This window comes from Lutra lutra, chromosome 10 (genome assembly GCF_902655055.1).
Source record: "Lutra lutra chromosome 10, mLutLut1.2, whole genome shotgun sequence".
Classification (NCBI taxonomy): Eukaryota; Metazoa; Chordata; class Mammalia; order Carnivora; family Mustelidae; genus Lutra; species Lutra lutra.
In genome coordinates this window covers 37,761,230-37,777,754 of record NC_062287.1, presented here as the reverse complement: position 1 = coordinate 37,777,754, position 16,525 = coordinate 37,761,230, and the positions used below count along the sequence as shown (strand labels likewise).

The following is a 16,525-nucleotide window of genomic DNA, read 5'->3' as shown; positions in this document are numbered from 1 at the left end:
GTCACAGCGTCTGTTCCCCAGCAGGAACCCTGGCGCCTGCGAGCTGACTGAGGTCGCTCACTGTCACTCAAGCCACCGGGTGGTGCATCCCAGGTGTCTGAGCCCCAAAGGGCCAGGTGGAGCTCAGGAAGTTGGGGGGCAGAGGGCAGGGACCCAGAGACAAAGGCTTCCCAGGATAAAGGAAAAGATTAAAGCCAAAAGACTTACTCTGTGCCAGGCACAACGCCAAGTCCTTTCTGTGAATTTTCTCCTTCCTTTCTTTCCCCCAGCCACCCCTGTTACGAAACAGCTCTTTATACAGACAGGCGAACTTAGAGAGTTGGCCACGTTCTCCAGGTCGTCCGGCTGGCCAGGAGCAGAGCCAAAAGCAGAGTCAGTAGCTGACCAGAGTCCAGGAGCCTCCCTACTACCGGGTCTCTGCTTTTCTGAGAAAGTTAAAGCCTCGAGCTCCAAGCTCCGTGAGATGGATGCCATTTAAGGGACGCCACCTGGAGCTCTGCGTCCGCACCTGGGCTGTGTGGAGGGGCCATAAATGGGCAAGATGGCAGCCTCCCATCTCTGGAAGCAGGAGGAAGCGGCTCCCGCTTTGAAAGTAAGTATGCAGAAAGCGCTAGAAGGGGCAGCATCTTTCCTCTGTTCCCCTGTTAAACCAGCTTCTTTAAAGATACTGGATGGCCACAGCTGTGCCTGACACTGGAGTGGGTGCAGTGGCAGATTCGGGCGTGGAGGGGGGGCCTGGGGTCTCCATCCCCAGCCTCTGGGCTACTAGAAACTCAGGTGAGGCCAGGGGTTTTCAGTTTCACTGTGATGGGCCACAGGGGCCTTCCTGCAAGCGCTGGGGAACTGTGGGAGCCAAGGGATCCCTGGATGGGTGAAGGCACCGGGCGCTTGACACAGGGTGCTCTTCTGCCTTTCTTTTTTCCGTCTCCTGTTCCCCTCCCTCGCCTTACTACCCAGATCAGAGCTGGAAACACAGTGCTCAGCAAACCCCAAGGGGAAAGCCAGCCTCCTTGCTCCTGTGCTGAGGAGTGGGCTTTGGATGTGCAAGACAAGCACAGCTGAGTGGGCACGCTCCTGCTGGGCTTTTCTCCCCACTCCACCCCCCTCCCACCCCCAAAGTTCCTGCTCAGGAGGGTGGGAGTTGGGTTGGGGCCAGTGGAAGCAGAACCACCACTCCCGTGGGAGAGGGGTGGGTGGGGTAGGGGGGTGAAGGGGAGGACTCCATTGGAGGGAATGGGTGGGGACCAGCCGCTTGGGGAGGGGGCCCTGCAGGGATGCCTCAGGGAGGCTGCAGGCAGGGCTGGCCATGGATGGCATAAGCCCTGCACCTGGCCCTGCACCTGGCCCTGCACCTGGTCCCACTACGCCCTCTGCATCCTGTAGAATCTGGTTACTGAGCATTTGCTCATCCGGGATCAAAGCTCTGAATTCCCAGCCCCTATGTCTTGGCAGGGGGCTGGGAGGTGGGGGGGAGAGGTCTGCCTCTAATGGGGAGGGGCCAGGAAAACTTCCCAGGCTGGAGCCATTCCACACTGACCCTCCCTCACCTTAGGGCTGGGCTCTTCCTGGGAGTCCCTTTAGGTGTCCATACATCGCTGGGAGTGGGTATCAGAATGCTAAAGCATGTCCTACCCCCCCCCCCCCGACGTTTTTGGGTGTTTTTTTTTAAACTTAAATTTTTTTTTTTTTTTTTAAGACTCTTCTCCATTTACTTGACAGATCACAAGCAGGCAGAGAGGCAGGCAGAGAGAGGGGGAAGCAGGCTCCCCGCCGAGCAGAGAGCCCGATGCAGGGCTCGATCCCAGAACCCCGGGATCATGACCTGAGCCGAAGGCAGAGGCCTTAACCCACTGAGCCACCCAGGCGCCCCTGCCCTGACATTTTTTTGATGCCACTTCTGATAGAGGTCCTTAGAGCAGCCAGAGGGCCATGGTCACTTGAGAGAGCCCTGACACCCAACCTCACTCCCTGGGCTAGTGGAGGGCATGGAGTGCCTGTCCGGTCTCTCACCCAAGCAGGTGTGGCTCCTGTCTGCCGTCGGCCATGGATCGGTGGTGGCTGCTCCTGTTAGGGCTGTGGACAGCCGCACCACCCACCTGGGCTGGGGACGGGCTGCTCAATGTCTGCATGAACACCAAATACCACAAGCGAGAGCCTGGCCCAGAAGACGGGCTCTACGAAGAGGTACAGAGGCCAGATGTTGCCTGGGGGTGGGAGGGGGGCTGCTTTGGCAGCTCAGGGAAGGGACATAAATGCCACGATGGTTTCTGAACCACCACCAACCCTAACTCATGTGGTTCCTTATGCTGGTATTGGGGCCCGAGCCACTGGAGGGACACTATGGCCTTTTGAGATCGTAACTGTTGAGTGCTTCAAAGTTCCCGTCTCTGAGCTTCTGGGCCACTTGGGGAACAGGGGCAGGTGGTGACCCAGGAGGCTCAGCACTGGTTCGGCATAAATGCAGACCAGGTCCTCCTCCTCTAGCCTTCCTACCAATAGGACTCTGGAGACCCCTCCCCAAGCCCTAAAGGCAATTGATAGGGAAAGGGGGGAGTTGTGCAACGGGCTTTTCCCTGGGAGCTCTTCTCAGGGCTCCACCTCCCCCTGGGGTTCGTGGGGCTCCTCAGCGGCCCCTCAGGAGGTGACACCCTGCAAGTCCAGTCTCTAGAGGACTGCAGCAGCCTGCAGCACGGAGATCAGCGTGCAGGGGCACCCTTTGGCTAGGGATTTCCGCTTTTCTTCTGTATGGGTGCTGCCGACTTGAAGCCATCCCCTTTGCCCAGGTCCTCCTCCTCCTCCCATGTCTTACCAACCCCCATGCCTTTTCCTTCTTCCTCGGCCTTCAGTGCAACCCCTGGCGAGGCAATGCGTGCTGCAGGGCAGGCACCAGCCTGGACGCCCACCTGGACCTGCCCTTGCTCTACAACTTCAGCTTGCACCACTGTGGGGTGATGCTGCCAGGCTGCGAGAAGCACTTCCTCCAGGCCATCTGCTTCTACCAGTGCTCCCCAAACCTGGGGCCTTGGATCCAGAAGGTCAGGAGGCTGGGCAGGGGGCAGGCGGGAGGCAGGTCCACGCAGTGTGCTCTTACTGAGGACCTGAGCCCCGCACCGCTAGCAGAGCGGGCCGTGCTGTCCCCCTACAGACAGCACAGTCAGAGGCCGGGTTGGGACAAAAGCTGGAGAGGCAGCTTCCTCAGGCCTTGGAGAGCAGCGTATTGGGGAAGAGATGAGAGCTGTAGGAGGAGGGCCCCTCTGAGTCCCATTCTGCCAGATGGATGAAACTGTGTAGCCAGGGCGGAACAATGGAGCCTCCAAGACTCCTTGTTCTGGGTAAAGCCCTGCTTATAGACTCCGTAGGAAAATCTGTTCCGAGGGTACCCGGCACAAGTACCCTCGAGGCTACCGATCATCTCCAAGCGATTGCTACTAGCGTTCTCGTCATCTGCCGTGCCTGTATCCAGCTGGACTCGGGCGGGCCGGGCGCGCGAATTCTGGAGGTGCCCCTGTGCTGGGAGGACTGTGAGCAGTGGTGGGAAGACTGCCGCACATCTTACACTTGCAAAGCTGACTGGCACAGCTGGGACTGGAGTGGGGGTAAGTGTCGCTCGCTCAGCAGGGCCCCCGCCTGGGGGCAAGCGCAAGCCCTCTCTGCTCCCCAAGGGGGAAGGATGGGGAAGGATGGGTAGGGGAGGGGAGCTAAGGATGTGCCTCCATCCCTCCACAGGCAAGAACCTCTGCCCTGCACAAGCCTCCTGCCACCCTTTCCCCCATTACTTCCCCACCCCGGTTGACCTGTGTGAGAAGATTTGGAGTCACTCCTTCAAGGCGAGCCCTGAGCACCGCAACAGCGGGCTGTGCCTACAGAAGTGGTTTGAGCCTGCTCAGGGCAACCCCAATGTGGCCGTGGCCCGCCTCTTCGCCAGCACGGCCCTGTCCCGGGACCGCCCCTGCATGCTCCTGGCCTTCTCTCTGCTCCTGGCGTTCCTGTCCTCAGAGCCCCTTCTTCTCCCACCCACATTCCTCCTTTCTTGGGTCCTTCCCTTAAATAGAGCAGCACAGGCTGGGGGCCGGAGACACTGAGGCTTCAGAAGCGGCTGCCCAAGCACTGAACATTCAGTTCTAGCCGCCCCCGCCCCCCATCATCCCACTCTGCTCTGTTCTGTCTTCCTCTGCCTGGAAAGCAGCAGAGGCCGGGAGCGCCCACGTGACCTTCTCCCTTCGCCTTTATGGGGCCTCTGCGACTCCGATGTGGGGCTCCAGGCCCTTCTCATCCAGGGTGTGCCCACCTCCTTCCAGGGCAGAGCTGCTTGTCACCACCCTGGCCTCCTGTCCCACAATGGGGCCTCCAATAAAACTGCACTTGACCTTCGCCCTCCGTGTGACCCACTCTGTCCTAGCCCTACAGTCAGAGAGTCAGTCCGCATGCTGCACTGACATCTCAGAGTTGGCTGCGACCTAACTCCTAACAATTAGCTTCTTCATGTGTGCCAGGTCCTCTCCTTTCCTCCTCAGAACACCTCCTGGTGGGAAGACTTTCCATACCCCCTCTCCCCAGCCCCCATAAGCCCTGTGCCATACAGAAGACCCAAAGCCAGGGTAAGGACCACCCAGACCACTGGTTTTATTTTGGATACAGGATTAAAGCCCCTCCAATGCTTGAGGCATTTCCTCTTTTTTTTTTTTTTTTTTTTTTAGGATTTTATTTGAGAGGTCAAGCGGTGAGAGAGCACTTGAGTGGAGCGGGTTGGGGGGAGGAGAAGCAAACTTCTGGCAGCTGAGCAGGGAGCCTGACACAGGGCTGGATCCTAGGACTCTGGGATCCTGACCAAAGCCGAATGTGGACGCTTAACTGAGGGAGCCTCCCAGCTGCCCATTTCCTATTCTTTTAACCCTAGATTCACAACACACAGCTCAGGAATTCTGGAAGCCAGGGCTCTATTCCAGTTTTACGCTTTCTATAGGACTTTTGGCAAGTCCACTGGACTTCAGTTAAGACTGTGCCTCCCCCTCCCCTGAGAGGCATGATGGAGTTGGACTCCATGATTTCTTAACTTACAAAAAGAAAAAGGGAAAAGCCAAAGCCACAGTTTGTTGGGCTACGGTCTGTGCTTCTCAGGCAGTGCCACACCATAAAGAACAAGACAGAAGTCAGAACTGAACCAGAGAAGGGGCGCTGGGGCAGCCTTCACATCCCTTCTGTAAGTGGCGTGGGAGCCAATCCACCCTCCCAGAACGTTCCAGAACCAGAAGCCCAACAGCTTCTCAGCATAGATGGCACCTTCCCTACAACCTTTCCATTGACAAAGAGGGTTTCTAATATGTCAGCCCCTGAGGTAGTTGGCTTTTCTGACACTCATTCTCACCAGACACCAGTAAGACTTGCTCATAGTTAAAGTCTATCTCCATCCCTCCACCCTTACCGTGAATGTGCTCCTTCACTGAACAGACCCTGTCACAGCTTGGGCACTCGGGTTCTCAAACCAGTGAGGACGGTCCTCCTGAGTGAGGTGCTCAGAGTCTGGAGTAGGAGACCAACACTAGCAGTGGACACAAAGCACTTGGCTGGAAGCCTGAGAGAACAGGGACTGGGCTGGGGATCCTCACAAAGGGGGTGATGCCTGAGCCCACTGAAGAGATATCTTTTCATTAAGCACAGGAACAACAACAACAAAAGGCTAAACAAAAACCAGCCAGTCCCTAATGCCCCAGTGATCTATCTGAAACAGGAACTTTACCTACTCTTAAGTGAATCAAGAAATTGTGGCTTTAAAAATACATATAGGTAAAATTTCTTAAGAATTAAGGACTTGATTTTTCTCTATCTTCACTTAATAAACTATCACTTTACTAAAAAAAAGAATTAAGGACTTGAGTGAAGTGTCTGAGGATATGTGTGTGGTTCTAAAGCTGAGAGTTAAATGACTTTTTTAAAAGTATTTTTAGGTAAAAATATAAAATCAATCAAAGTAAGGTTAACATTGAGATAGCCCAAACAAGACCAGTTCTGGGAGCTCTAATGACTGCTACTGTTTATTGATCATTTACTCTGTGCCTGTGGCTCTGCTAAGCTCCTAACATGCATTAGCTGATCTGATCCTTCCAAAAGCTTTGAGAGTCACCCTCACACCCACCTTTCAAGTTAAGTCAGATATGTGGGTTTGGAACCAGGTAGGTCTGACCCCACAATCCCAGCTCATGAGGCTTATACAGAACACCCTGGCAAGTGGGACTGGGGCAAAAATGTAGGGAGGGGGGGCAGGCTTATGGCAGGTCATGGTCAGAAAAGAGAGACTAAGCTTTCTCCCTATCTGTGTTCAGAGGAGTGACGGTTTTCAGTAGTGGAATAGAATTGTTAGATTTGTTAGATTTGCAGCTGAGTGATTTGTTTCGAGCAGAGAGATCCATACATGTGGCTATAACATGTAGGTCAAAACCCCCCTAACATGGAACAACAGAGTCCCAGCCAGTCAGCCCCTTCGCTCCAGAGATACCCGCTTCGAACCACTTCTGGATTTAGCTATGAAAAAGTTACAGAAAGTGGCTTATCTTTTCTGCCACACAGATTACCTTTTTGCTCTCTATTCTGTTACTTTCTTAATCTTCCGATCTTTCTAATTTTGGCAATCCATTTTTAATTCCCAGGAGATTTTTTTTTTTTAAGATTTTATTTATTTATTTGACAGAGAGAGATCACAAGTAGGCAGAGAGAGAAGGGGAAGCAGGCTCCCTGCCAAGCAGAGAGCCTGATGCGGGGCTTGATCCCAGGACCCTGAGATCATGACCTGGGCTGAAGGCAGAGGCTTAACCCACTGAGCCACCCAGGGGCCCCAGATTTTTTTTTTTAATTCCCTCAGTCTTCACAACCTGCTGTTTTGGTTTTATGGCTGTTATTTCTTCTCAAATCTCACTGAGGATCTAATTAGAATTTTTTAAAGTCTTTTTTTCTAGTGTCTGAATGACCTATTTCCTCCAAGGGCAATCTGTTCTCTTTATCTTCATCTTCCCCCGTGTGCCGCTAGTTTTCTCTGCGTCTGGTGACCTTGGTTGCGTATCCACATCCAAGAATGATGAGCTGGTTTGATTTTTTTCTAGCTGGTATAGGCTTCCTGGGGTAGTATCTGAGCCTCTTTCTCCTACTAGCAAAGCTGATGGGGAGTTCTGGGTATAGGGGGGAAGGCTTGTTGGCTAGAGGACAACTCCTGAGTGTGGAAGTAAATGAGAACAAGCAAAGGCTATTCGGTCAGAGCTTACTGTAACATGGAAGTCAGCCACCATCACTTGGGTTTTGACAGAGACTCAAAAGCAGATAGAGAAGGTTTTAAAGCTTCAGATATGCCCTCTCTGAGGCTGTTGTCATGGCGAAGCCGTAGGCAGGCTTACTAGAAGAGGGGCATCCTATGTGATTGGTTAGAAATGTGTATTTGGCTTTCTCTGATTGATCCTCAGTTGGAAGCAAGGATAAAAGTTAGGGAAGCTGTCACTCAATCAAGTCCTGGCTGTTTGGGACCAATTGCTAAAGGGGTGATTGTTTGGCTTCCTGGACTTGTGGTTAAAATAGTGCTCCAGCCTCCTGTAAATCTGATTTAGATAGCAGCTGGCTTTCTGGGCTGATTACTGCAGAAAATGGATTAAAACTACTTTTCTATCCACCCAGCCATCTTCCACCTGTATGTGCAGTCTTGCGAGACAGAGTTGGCGGGAGCTATATGGACAGCGGACCCCTCAAATACTGGAATAAAAATGGCTCTCTTTGGGATGCCACACCATAAATTTCACCATACATGAAGCTTCAGCACTATCTAGGATTTGACTTTTTGGAGAATACCCCATCTGGGGGTTAAAGTTGGGTTACCTGAGCTCCAGATTTGGGTAGAAGACATGGGGGTGATCATGTATAGACTTCCTCTCTCTGCCCCTCATGCCTGCCAACGCTGAACCCAGAGCCTCTCAGAGGTTCTGCCTGGAAGATGAGCTCCTCCTTCACTGAAGCTGCCTCTTCCACTTCTTGTGGACACCCTGTTCCCTTTGGTGGGCTTCCATATACCATCTTCTAAATATTTATTGAAATCTCTTATTCACTGGTGATTTCCTTCATACTCTTTCATAAAGGAACATTGAGAAATAAATATTTTGGTGAGATCCCAGTAATTCACTCTACCTTCTGTAACCAGAAATTGCAGGTTTAAAAAAAGATCTCATTGTATAAAGAAAAGATTACAAGGGGGCCAAACTGGAGACAAAGAGGCTGAGGTCAATGTATAGGAGGAAATGTGCAGGAGGGGAATGACATAAGAAATGCAGGTGGTAGGAACTTCATTGTGAATAAAGCTCTAGGAGGCATTAAGTTAGACTACAGGAGAGACTGTGAGCCAGAATGCAGCAGACTCGGAAACTATTAGGAAGATTTTAGGAAATTTGGACATCCTTGTGTACACAGTACCATTAAATACATAGAAGATGAAATGTGGGGGAGAGAGAATGATCACAAAGGAAGAAACAGCTTAGATAACTCAATTCTGATGCTCCCATTAGTATGAGCTGTTTTCCCTAGCCTAGATTGTACCAGGTAGGTCTTGGGTAGAGGACATTCCTTCCACTGGATGCAACCCATTGACTTATCCACTATGGGACCATCAAACCCTGTTCAAGTCCTTTCTCAGAGAATGCTGGGAAGCTCTGGGTAGCAGGTGAAAAATGAAAACATGTATGCTTCCCTTGTTTTAAGATTCATTTTTTAGTAAGTTTCCTCAGTAAGTCTTCATATCAAATTGGGAAAGTCATGGTGGCCTGACATGCATGCAGTGGGATCTTGTTCCCAGACCAACGTCTGCTACCAGAAAAAGGAATGCTGAGAGGCCACCCCTTCCATTCCTCCTCCACCATGTCCCTGCCCACTCATTTTCCCACCCCATCCCCACTGACCCCCTCCAAAATAATGACTACTTCCTTAGATATTTCCTGTTGTCCCATTGGTTTTGTATGGGGAGGAGGATGGAACACACAGATTTGGAGATTATTCTGGTGTACAAGGCAGATGTCTTTCACACCAGATCACATTCCCCAGCTCTAAGCCTTGAGACAGTTGAGTGTCCAGTGTCTTCTTATATCCCAAAGGGGCAATATTCCTGCCAACAAAACCAATCACTTGATTTCATTGTCCATCTTTCCTTCTGTCCTGCTCATCTCCATCCTCAGATTTACCCTCCCACAGAACCAGAAACCACTTTTAGTATGAACCAAATGAACCAAAAAGAAAAACCTGAAGGAAGACAGAGAATTTCCCAGAAAGGAGAGGCTGACCATAGGCTTAGAGATGCTGGTCAGATGTCAGCAGAGAGCTGTTTATCAAACAACTGGCTTGGGATACATTAAGAGAGGTCAGAGCTAGGGATAAGAATTTTGGAATCACTTCTCTGGAAGTGTTATTTGAAGCTGTGGAAGTAGACATGTTTTCTAAGAAAAATGTAGAGAGAAAAACAAAATGCTTTTGGAAAATCCCTAACTTACAGTTTGGAGAGGACAGGGAAAATGAAGCAAGTCAAGATGCAGGAAAGCAGAAGCTAAGGGTAGAAGAGAAATGAAAGGAACTGTATCTCAGAGGGATAACATCAAATCCTGAGTTGCCATCCATATATTAATTTACAAAAACTATTGAGTTATTACTCTATGCTAGACACTGTGCTGGTCCTGGGGCTTGAGGGACAGAGTATACAATGAACAATGATTAGACTATATCTAAAAAATAGGATTTTTCCCCATAACCTGTAAAAATCAGCCCCAGAATTCAGCTACTGCCTGTGGGAACCAGTCTAAGAAGTCAAACTACAATCCATAATACCCAGTTCAGGAAGCCAAAACAACAACAACAACAACAACAACAACAAAAAACCCTCTAACCATTAGCCCCCAATGGCCAGGACTTGATTAATTACTGACAACTTCTCTATTTTTGGCCCCTATTTCCAACTTAGGACCAATTGGAGAAAGCCAAATATGCATCCATAACCAATCTCATGCAAGGGCTCATTTCTGCTTAGTCACCTAAGCTTCCCCTGCTAACAACATCAAATCAGGGCATACCCAAATCCTTCTCTTTTTTCCACTCATTTGCCTGCCTTTGAGTCTCTGCCAAAATTCAAGTGATGGTGACTAACACCCTTGCAAATTAGTCTTTGCTTGTCCTCATCTGGTTGGTCTTCATTATTTTTACAGATAAAATAATGAGTGAGGCAAACCTGATTCCCACCCTCAGGGAACTTAGATAGGAATGAGGAATACATTAAAAATATGAGTAGGGGCACCTGGGTGGTTCAGTGGGTTAAAGCCTCTGCCTTCAGCTTGGGTCATCATCCCATGGTCCTGGGATCGAGCCCCTCATTGGGCTCTCTGCTCGGCGGGGAGCCTGTTTCCCCCTCTCTTTCTCTCTGCCAGCTTCTCTGCCTACTTGTGATCCCTGTCTGTCAAATAAATAAATAAAATCTTTTTTAAAAATATGAGTAAACAATAAGAAGTAAATAAATACAAATGAGACAATTGTTTGGAAGGAACGATATATGGGACACGAGAGGATTGGGGAAGGTGGCTAATCTGGATGAGAGAGAGATTTTAAAGGAGGAGGAAGCTTGGGAAACATTTTGAGGACTGAGGGGCATGTTTGTAGGATAAATGAGGTTTGTCGGATAAAAGGGTTATTGGAGGTAAAGTTAAAAGAGAGCTGAAGAGTTGAGAGAATGAGTTTAAGGAAGTGTGGGCCATCCATGGCGTAAACACAAAGATTGACCTTGGCGAGGAGGTGGGACAAGGAGAAGAGAAAAAAATATGAAAAGGTGATTTCAAATTAAAATACTTCAAATATAAACCCCTGACTAATTACGTTAAGATTTTACTGTCTGCTAGGAGTTTAGATGTCCAGACTATGGGCCTAGAGGGAGCGTTCTGGCCAAAGCATTAAGCCTGGGCAGCTGCTCCTCGTAACCAGTTTTTGAAATTCACAGCCCAGGCAGTTTGTCTGTCTTAGCCATATGGTTAGTGTAAATTTTCCAGAGGATTAATATCTACCCAAGGGTGAGATTCAAAAAACTGAAACAGGATTATTTTCAGGGTCAGGACATTTTATGAATAGAGTGGCTAAGAGTTTGTGCCAGCAATGAAAAATCAAAAAATTTAAACTCATCCTGGCCTTTTCCAAGCTCTGCATGTATCTGCAGAGACAGGGGTTATAGTCCTGATCCCAGAACAGCCTCTGACTGTGAAGCTGCTGGTCTCAGGTCCATTGATTCCTGCTTTACAGAGGAAAAATCTAGAATTTAACAGGCTCTCATTACTTCTAATCAAAAGTGAGCTTTGGAAGGAAGGAGTCGTTTTCCCCTGGAGCAGATCCTGGCATCTTAGCAGAGAGCTCCAAAAAACCAGATTATAGATGGGAACAATGAGGAAGAGCCCATTTCTCATCAATGGCTAGGTTTAGAGTTTATCCTTCATGGACATAAGCCAAACATAGGGGTTTTCTTGCCCTCCAAGAGCATCAAAATAGCCATACCAAGACATTAATAATATAAATTTCTATGTTTTCATTATTAAGTAAGAGGTAGAACATCACCCAGTTCTTGACCCATTTCCTAGCCTTGGTCCCTCCAGGGAGATTCAGAGGTGGGGGTGGAAATATTTGTCTTCCACGTGACTTAATTTTTAAAAGTAACTGACAAATTGATGGTGTGTAAAAGTAATGAGTGAGATGGAAATTGGGGTGAATATTTTCATAATTTTGGTGAGAAGAAATTTCTGAAGCCAAGAGCTACAAAGTAAAGGATTAATAGTTACTATTATTTTTAAAGGGCACAATAGAAAGGAAAGGGAAAGGTATTTTTTTTAATTTATTTTTTATTTTGATTTTTTATAAACATATATTTTTATCCCCAGGGGTACAGGTCTGTGAATCGCCAGGTTTGCACACTTCACAGCACTCACCCCAGCACATACCCTCCCCAGTGTCCATAACCCCACCCCCTCTCCCAACCCCCCTCCCCCCAGCAACCCTCAGTTTGTTTTGTGAGACTACAAGTCACTTACGGTTTGTCTCCCTCCCAATCCCATCTTGTTTCATTTATTCTTCTCCTACCCCCTTAAACACCCATGTTGCATCTCCACTTCCTCATATCAGGGAGATCATATGATAGTTGTCTTTCTCCGATTGACTTATTTCGCTAAGCTTGATACCCTCTAGTTCCATCCACGTCGTCGCAAATGGCAAGATTTCATTTCTTTTGATGGCTGCATAGTATTCCATTGTGTATATATACCACATCTTCTTTATCCATTCATCCGTTGATGGACATCTAGGTTCTTTCCATAGTTTGGCTATTGTGGACATTGCTGCTATAAACATTCCGGTGCACGTGACCCTTCGGATCACTACGTTTGTATCTTTAGGGTAAATACCCAGTAGTGCAAATGCTGGGTCATAGGGTAGTTCTATTTTCAACATTTTGAGGAACCTCCATGCTGTTTTCCAGAGTGGTTGCACCAGCTTGCATTCCCACCAACAGTGTAGGAGGGTTCCCCTTTCTCCGCATCCTCGCCAGCATCTGTCATTTCCTGACTTGTTAATTTTAGCCATTCTGACTGGTATGAGGTGATATCTCATTGTGGTTTTGATTTGCATTTCCCTGATGCCGAGTGATGTGGAGCACTTTTTCATGTGTCTGTTGGCCATCTGGATGTCTTCTTTGCAGAAATGTCTGTTCATGTCCTCTGCCCATTTCTTGATTGGATTATTTGTTCTTTGGGTGTTGAGTTTGCTAAGCTCTTTATAGATTTTGGACACTAGCCCTTTATCTGATATGTCGTTTGCAAATATCTTCTCCCATTTTGTCAGTTGTCTTTTGGTTTTGTTAACTGTTTCCTTTGCTGTGCAAAAGCTTTTGATCTTGATGAAATCCCAATAGTTCATTTTTCCCTTGCTTCCCTTGCCTTTGGCAATGTTCCTAGGAAGATTTTGCTGCAGCTGAGGTCGAAGAGGTTGCTGCCTGTGTTCTCCTCAAGGATTTTGATGGATTCCTGGGAAAGGTATTTTTAAAAACATCATAAACAAAGGTAAAAGACAAATGAAAAAAGAGGGAAATATCTACAACCCACACACATATACATAGATGTTAATTTTTTTTTAATTTTTTTTAAATTTTTTTATTTTTTCAGCATAACAGTATTCATTATTTTTGCACCACACCCAGTGCTCCATGCAATCTGTGCCCTCTACAATACCCACCACCTGGTGCCCCCAACCTCCCACCCCCCACCCCTTCAAAATTCTCAGATCGTTTTTCAGAGTCCATAGTCTCTCATGGTTCACCTCCCCTTCCAATTTCCCTCAACTACCTTCTCCTCTCCATCTCCCCTTGTCCTCCATGCTATTTGTTATGCTCCACAAATAAGTGAAACCATATGATAATTGACTCTCTCTGCTTGACTTATTTCACTCAGCATAATCTCTTCCAGTCCCATCCATGTTGCTACAAAACTTGGGTATTCATCCTTTCTTTCTTTTTTTTTTTTTTTTTACAGCTTTATAAACATATATTTTTATCCCCAGGGGTACAGGTCTGCGATTCGCCAGGTTTACACACTTCACAACACTCACCATAGCACATACCCTCCCCAATATCCATAACCCCAAGCCCCTCCCCCCATCAACCCTCAGTTTGTTTTGTGAGATTAAGAGTCACTTATGGTTTGTCTCCCTCCCAATCCCATCTTGTTTCAATTACTCTTCTCCTACCCCCTCAACCCCCCATGTTGCATCTCCTCTCTCTCATATCAGGGAGATCATATGATAGTTGTCTGTCTCCGATTGACTAATTTCGCTAAGCATGATACCCTCTAGTTCCATCCACGTCGTCGCAAATGGCAAGATTTCATTTCTTTTGATGGCTGCATAGTATTCCATTGTGTATATATACCACATCTTCTTTATCCATTCGTCTGTAGATGGACAAACTTTCCATAGTTTGGCTATTGTAGACATTGCTGCTATAAACATTCAGGTGCACGTGCCCCTTCGGATCACTACGTTTGTATCTTTAGGGTAAATACCCAGCAGTGCAATTGCAGGGTCATAGGGTAGTTCTATTTTCAACATTTTGAGGAACCTCCATGCTATTTTCCAGAGTGGTTGCACCAGCTTGCATTCCCACCAACAGTGTAGGAGGGTTCCCCTTTCTCCGCATCCTCGCCAGCATCTGTCATTTCCTGACTTGTTAATTTTAGCCATTCTGACTGGTGTGAGGTGATATCTCATGGTGGTTTTGATTTGCATTTCCCTGATGCCGAGTGATGTGGAGCACTTTTTCATGTGTCTGTTGGCCATCTGGATGTCTTCTTTGTAGAAATGTCTGTTCATGTCCTCTGCCCATTTCTTGATTGGATTATTTGTTCTTTGGGTGTTGAGTTTGCTAAGTTCTTTATAGATTTTGGACACTAGCCCTTTATCTGATATGTCATTTGCAAATATCTTCTCCCATTCTGTCAGTTGTCTTTTGTTTTTGTTCACTGTTTCCTTTGCTGTGCAAAAGCTTTTGATCTTGATGAAATCCCAAAAGTTCATTTTTGCCCTTGCTTCCCTTGCCTTTGGTGATGTTCCTAGGAAGATGTTGCTGCGGCTGACGTCGAAGACGTTGCTGCCTGTGTTCTCCTCGAGGATTTTGATGGATTCCTTTCTCACATTGAGATCCTTCATCCATTTTGAGTCTATTTTCGTGTGTGGTGTAAGGAAATGATCCAATTTCATTTTTCTGCATGTGGCTGTCCAATTTTCCCAACACCATTTATTGAAGAGGCTGTCTTTGTTCCATTGGACATTCTTTCCTGCTTTGTCGAAGATGAGTTGACCATAGAGTTGAGGGTCCATTTCTGGGCTCTCTATTCTGTTCCATTGATCTATGTGTCTGTTTTTGTGCCAGTACCATGCAGTCTTGATGATGACAGCTTTGTAATAGAGCTTGAAGTCCGGAATTGTGATGCCACCAACTTTGGCTTTCTTTTTCAATATTCCTTTGGCTATTCGAGGTCTTTTCTGGTTCCATATAAATTTTAGGATTATTTGTTCCATTTCTTTGAAAAAAATGGATGGTACTTTGATAGGAATTGCATTAAATGTGTAGATTGCTTTAGGTAGCATAGACATTTTCACAATATTTATTCTTCCAATCCAGGAGCATGGAACATTTTTCCATTTCTTTGTGTCTTCCTCAATTTCTTTCATGAGTACTTTATAGTTTTCTGAGTATAGATTCTTAGTCTCTTTGGTTAGGTTTATTCCTAGGTATCTTATAGTTTTGGGTGCAATTGTAAATGGGATGGACTCCTTAATTTCTCTTTCTTCTGTCTTGTCGTTGGTGTAGAGAAATGCAACTGATTTCTGTGCATTGATTTTATATCCTGACACTTAACTGAATTCCTGTACAAGTTCTAGCAGTTTTGGAGTGGAGTCTTTTGGGTTTTCCACATAGAGTATCATATCATCTGCGAAGAGTGATAGTTTGACTTCTTCTTTGCCGATTCGGATGCCTTTAATTTCCTTTTGTTGTCTGATTGCTGAGGCTAGGACTTCTAGTACTATGTTGAATAGCAGTGGTGATAACGGACATCCCTGCCGTGTTCCTGACCTTAGCGGAAAAGCTTTCAGTTTTTCTCCATTGAGAATGATATTTGCGGTGGGTTTTTCATAGATGGCTTTGATAATATTGAGGTATGTGCCGTCTATCCCTACACTTTGAAGAGTTTTGATCAGGAAGGGATGCTGTACTTTGTCAAATGCTTTTTCAGCATCTATGGAGAGTATCATATGGTTCTTGTTCTTTCTTTATTAATGTGTTGTATCACATTGATTGATTTGCGGATGTTGAACCAGCCTTGCAGCCCTGGAATAAATCCCACTTGGTCGTGGTGAATAATCCTTTTAATGTACTGTTGAATCCTATTGGCTAGTATTTTGACGAGAATTTTTGCATCTGTGTTCATCAAGGATATTGGTCTGTAGTTCTCTTTTTTGTTGGGATCCTTGTCTGGTTTTGGGATCAAGGTGATGCTGGCCTCATAAAATGAGTTTGGAAGTTTTCCTTCTATTGCTATTTTTTGGAACAGTTTCAGGAGAATAGGAATTAGTTCTTCTTTAAATGTTTGGTAGAATTCCCCCGGGAAGCCGTCTGGCCCTGGGCTTTTGTTTGTTTGGAGATTTTTGATGACTGTTTCAATCTCCTTACTGGTTATGGGTCTGTTGAGGCTTTCTATTTCTTCCTGGTTCAGTTGTGGTAGTTTATATGTCTCTAGGAATGCATCCATTTCTTCCAGATTGTCAAATTTTTTGGCGTAGAGTTGCTCATAGTATGTTCTTATAATTGTCTGTATTTCTTTGGTGTTCGTTGTGATCTCTCCTCTTTCATTCATGATTTTATTTATTTGGGTCCTTTCTCTTTTCTTTTTGATAAGTCGGGCCAGGGGTTTATCAATCTTATTAATTCTTTCAAAGA

General features: G+C 46.9%; 1 protein-coding gene across 1 annotated transcript; it reads left to right on the top strand.

The window, feature by feature from the left end:
- The first annotated feature begins 423 nt into the window (after positions 1-423).
- IZUMO1R (IZUMO1 receptor, JUNO) lies at positions 424-5,782 on the top strand. The gene is made up of 5 exons (XM_047692153.1): positions 424-592; positions 2,019-2,184; positions 2,847-3,035; positions 3,464-3,596; positions 3,727-5,782. The coding sequence occupies exons 2-5, from the start codon at positions 2,044-2,046 to the stop codon at positions 4,080-4,082; spliced, it is 819 nt and encodes a 272-aa protein (XP_047548109.1). The 5' UTR covers positions 424-592; positions 2,019-2,043; the 3' UTR covers positions 4,083-5,782.
- Positions 5,783-16,525: the final 10,743 nt, after the last annotated feature.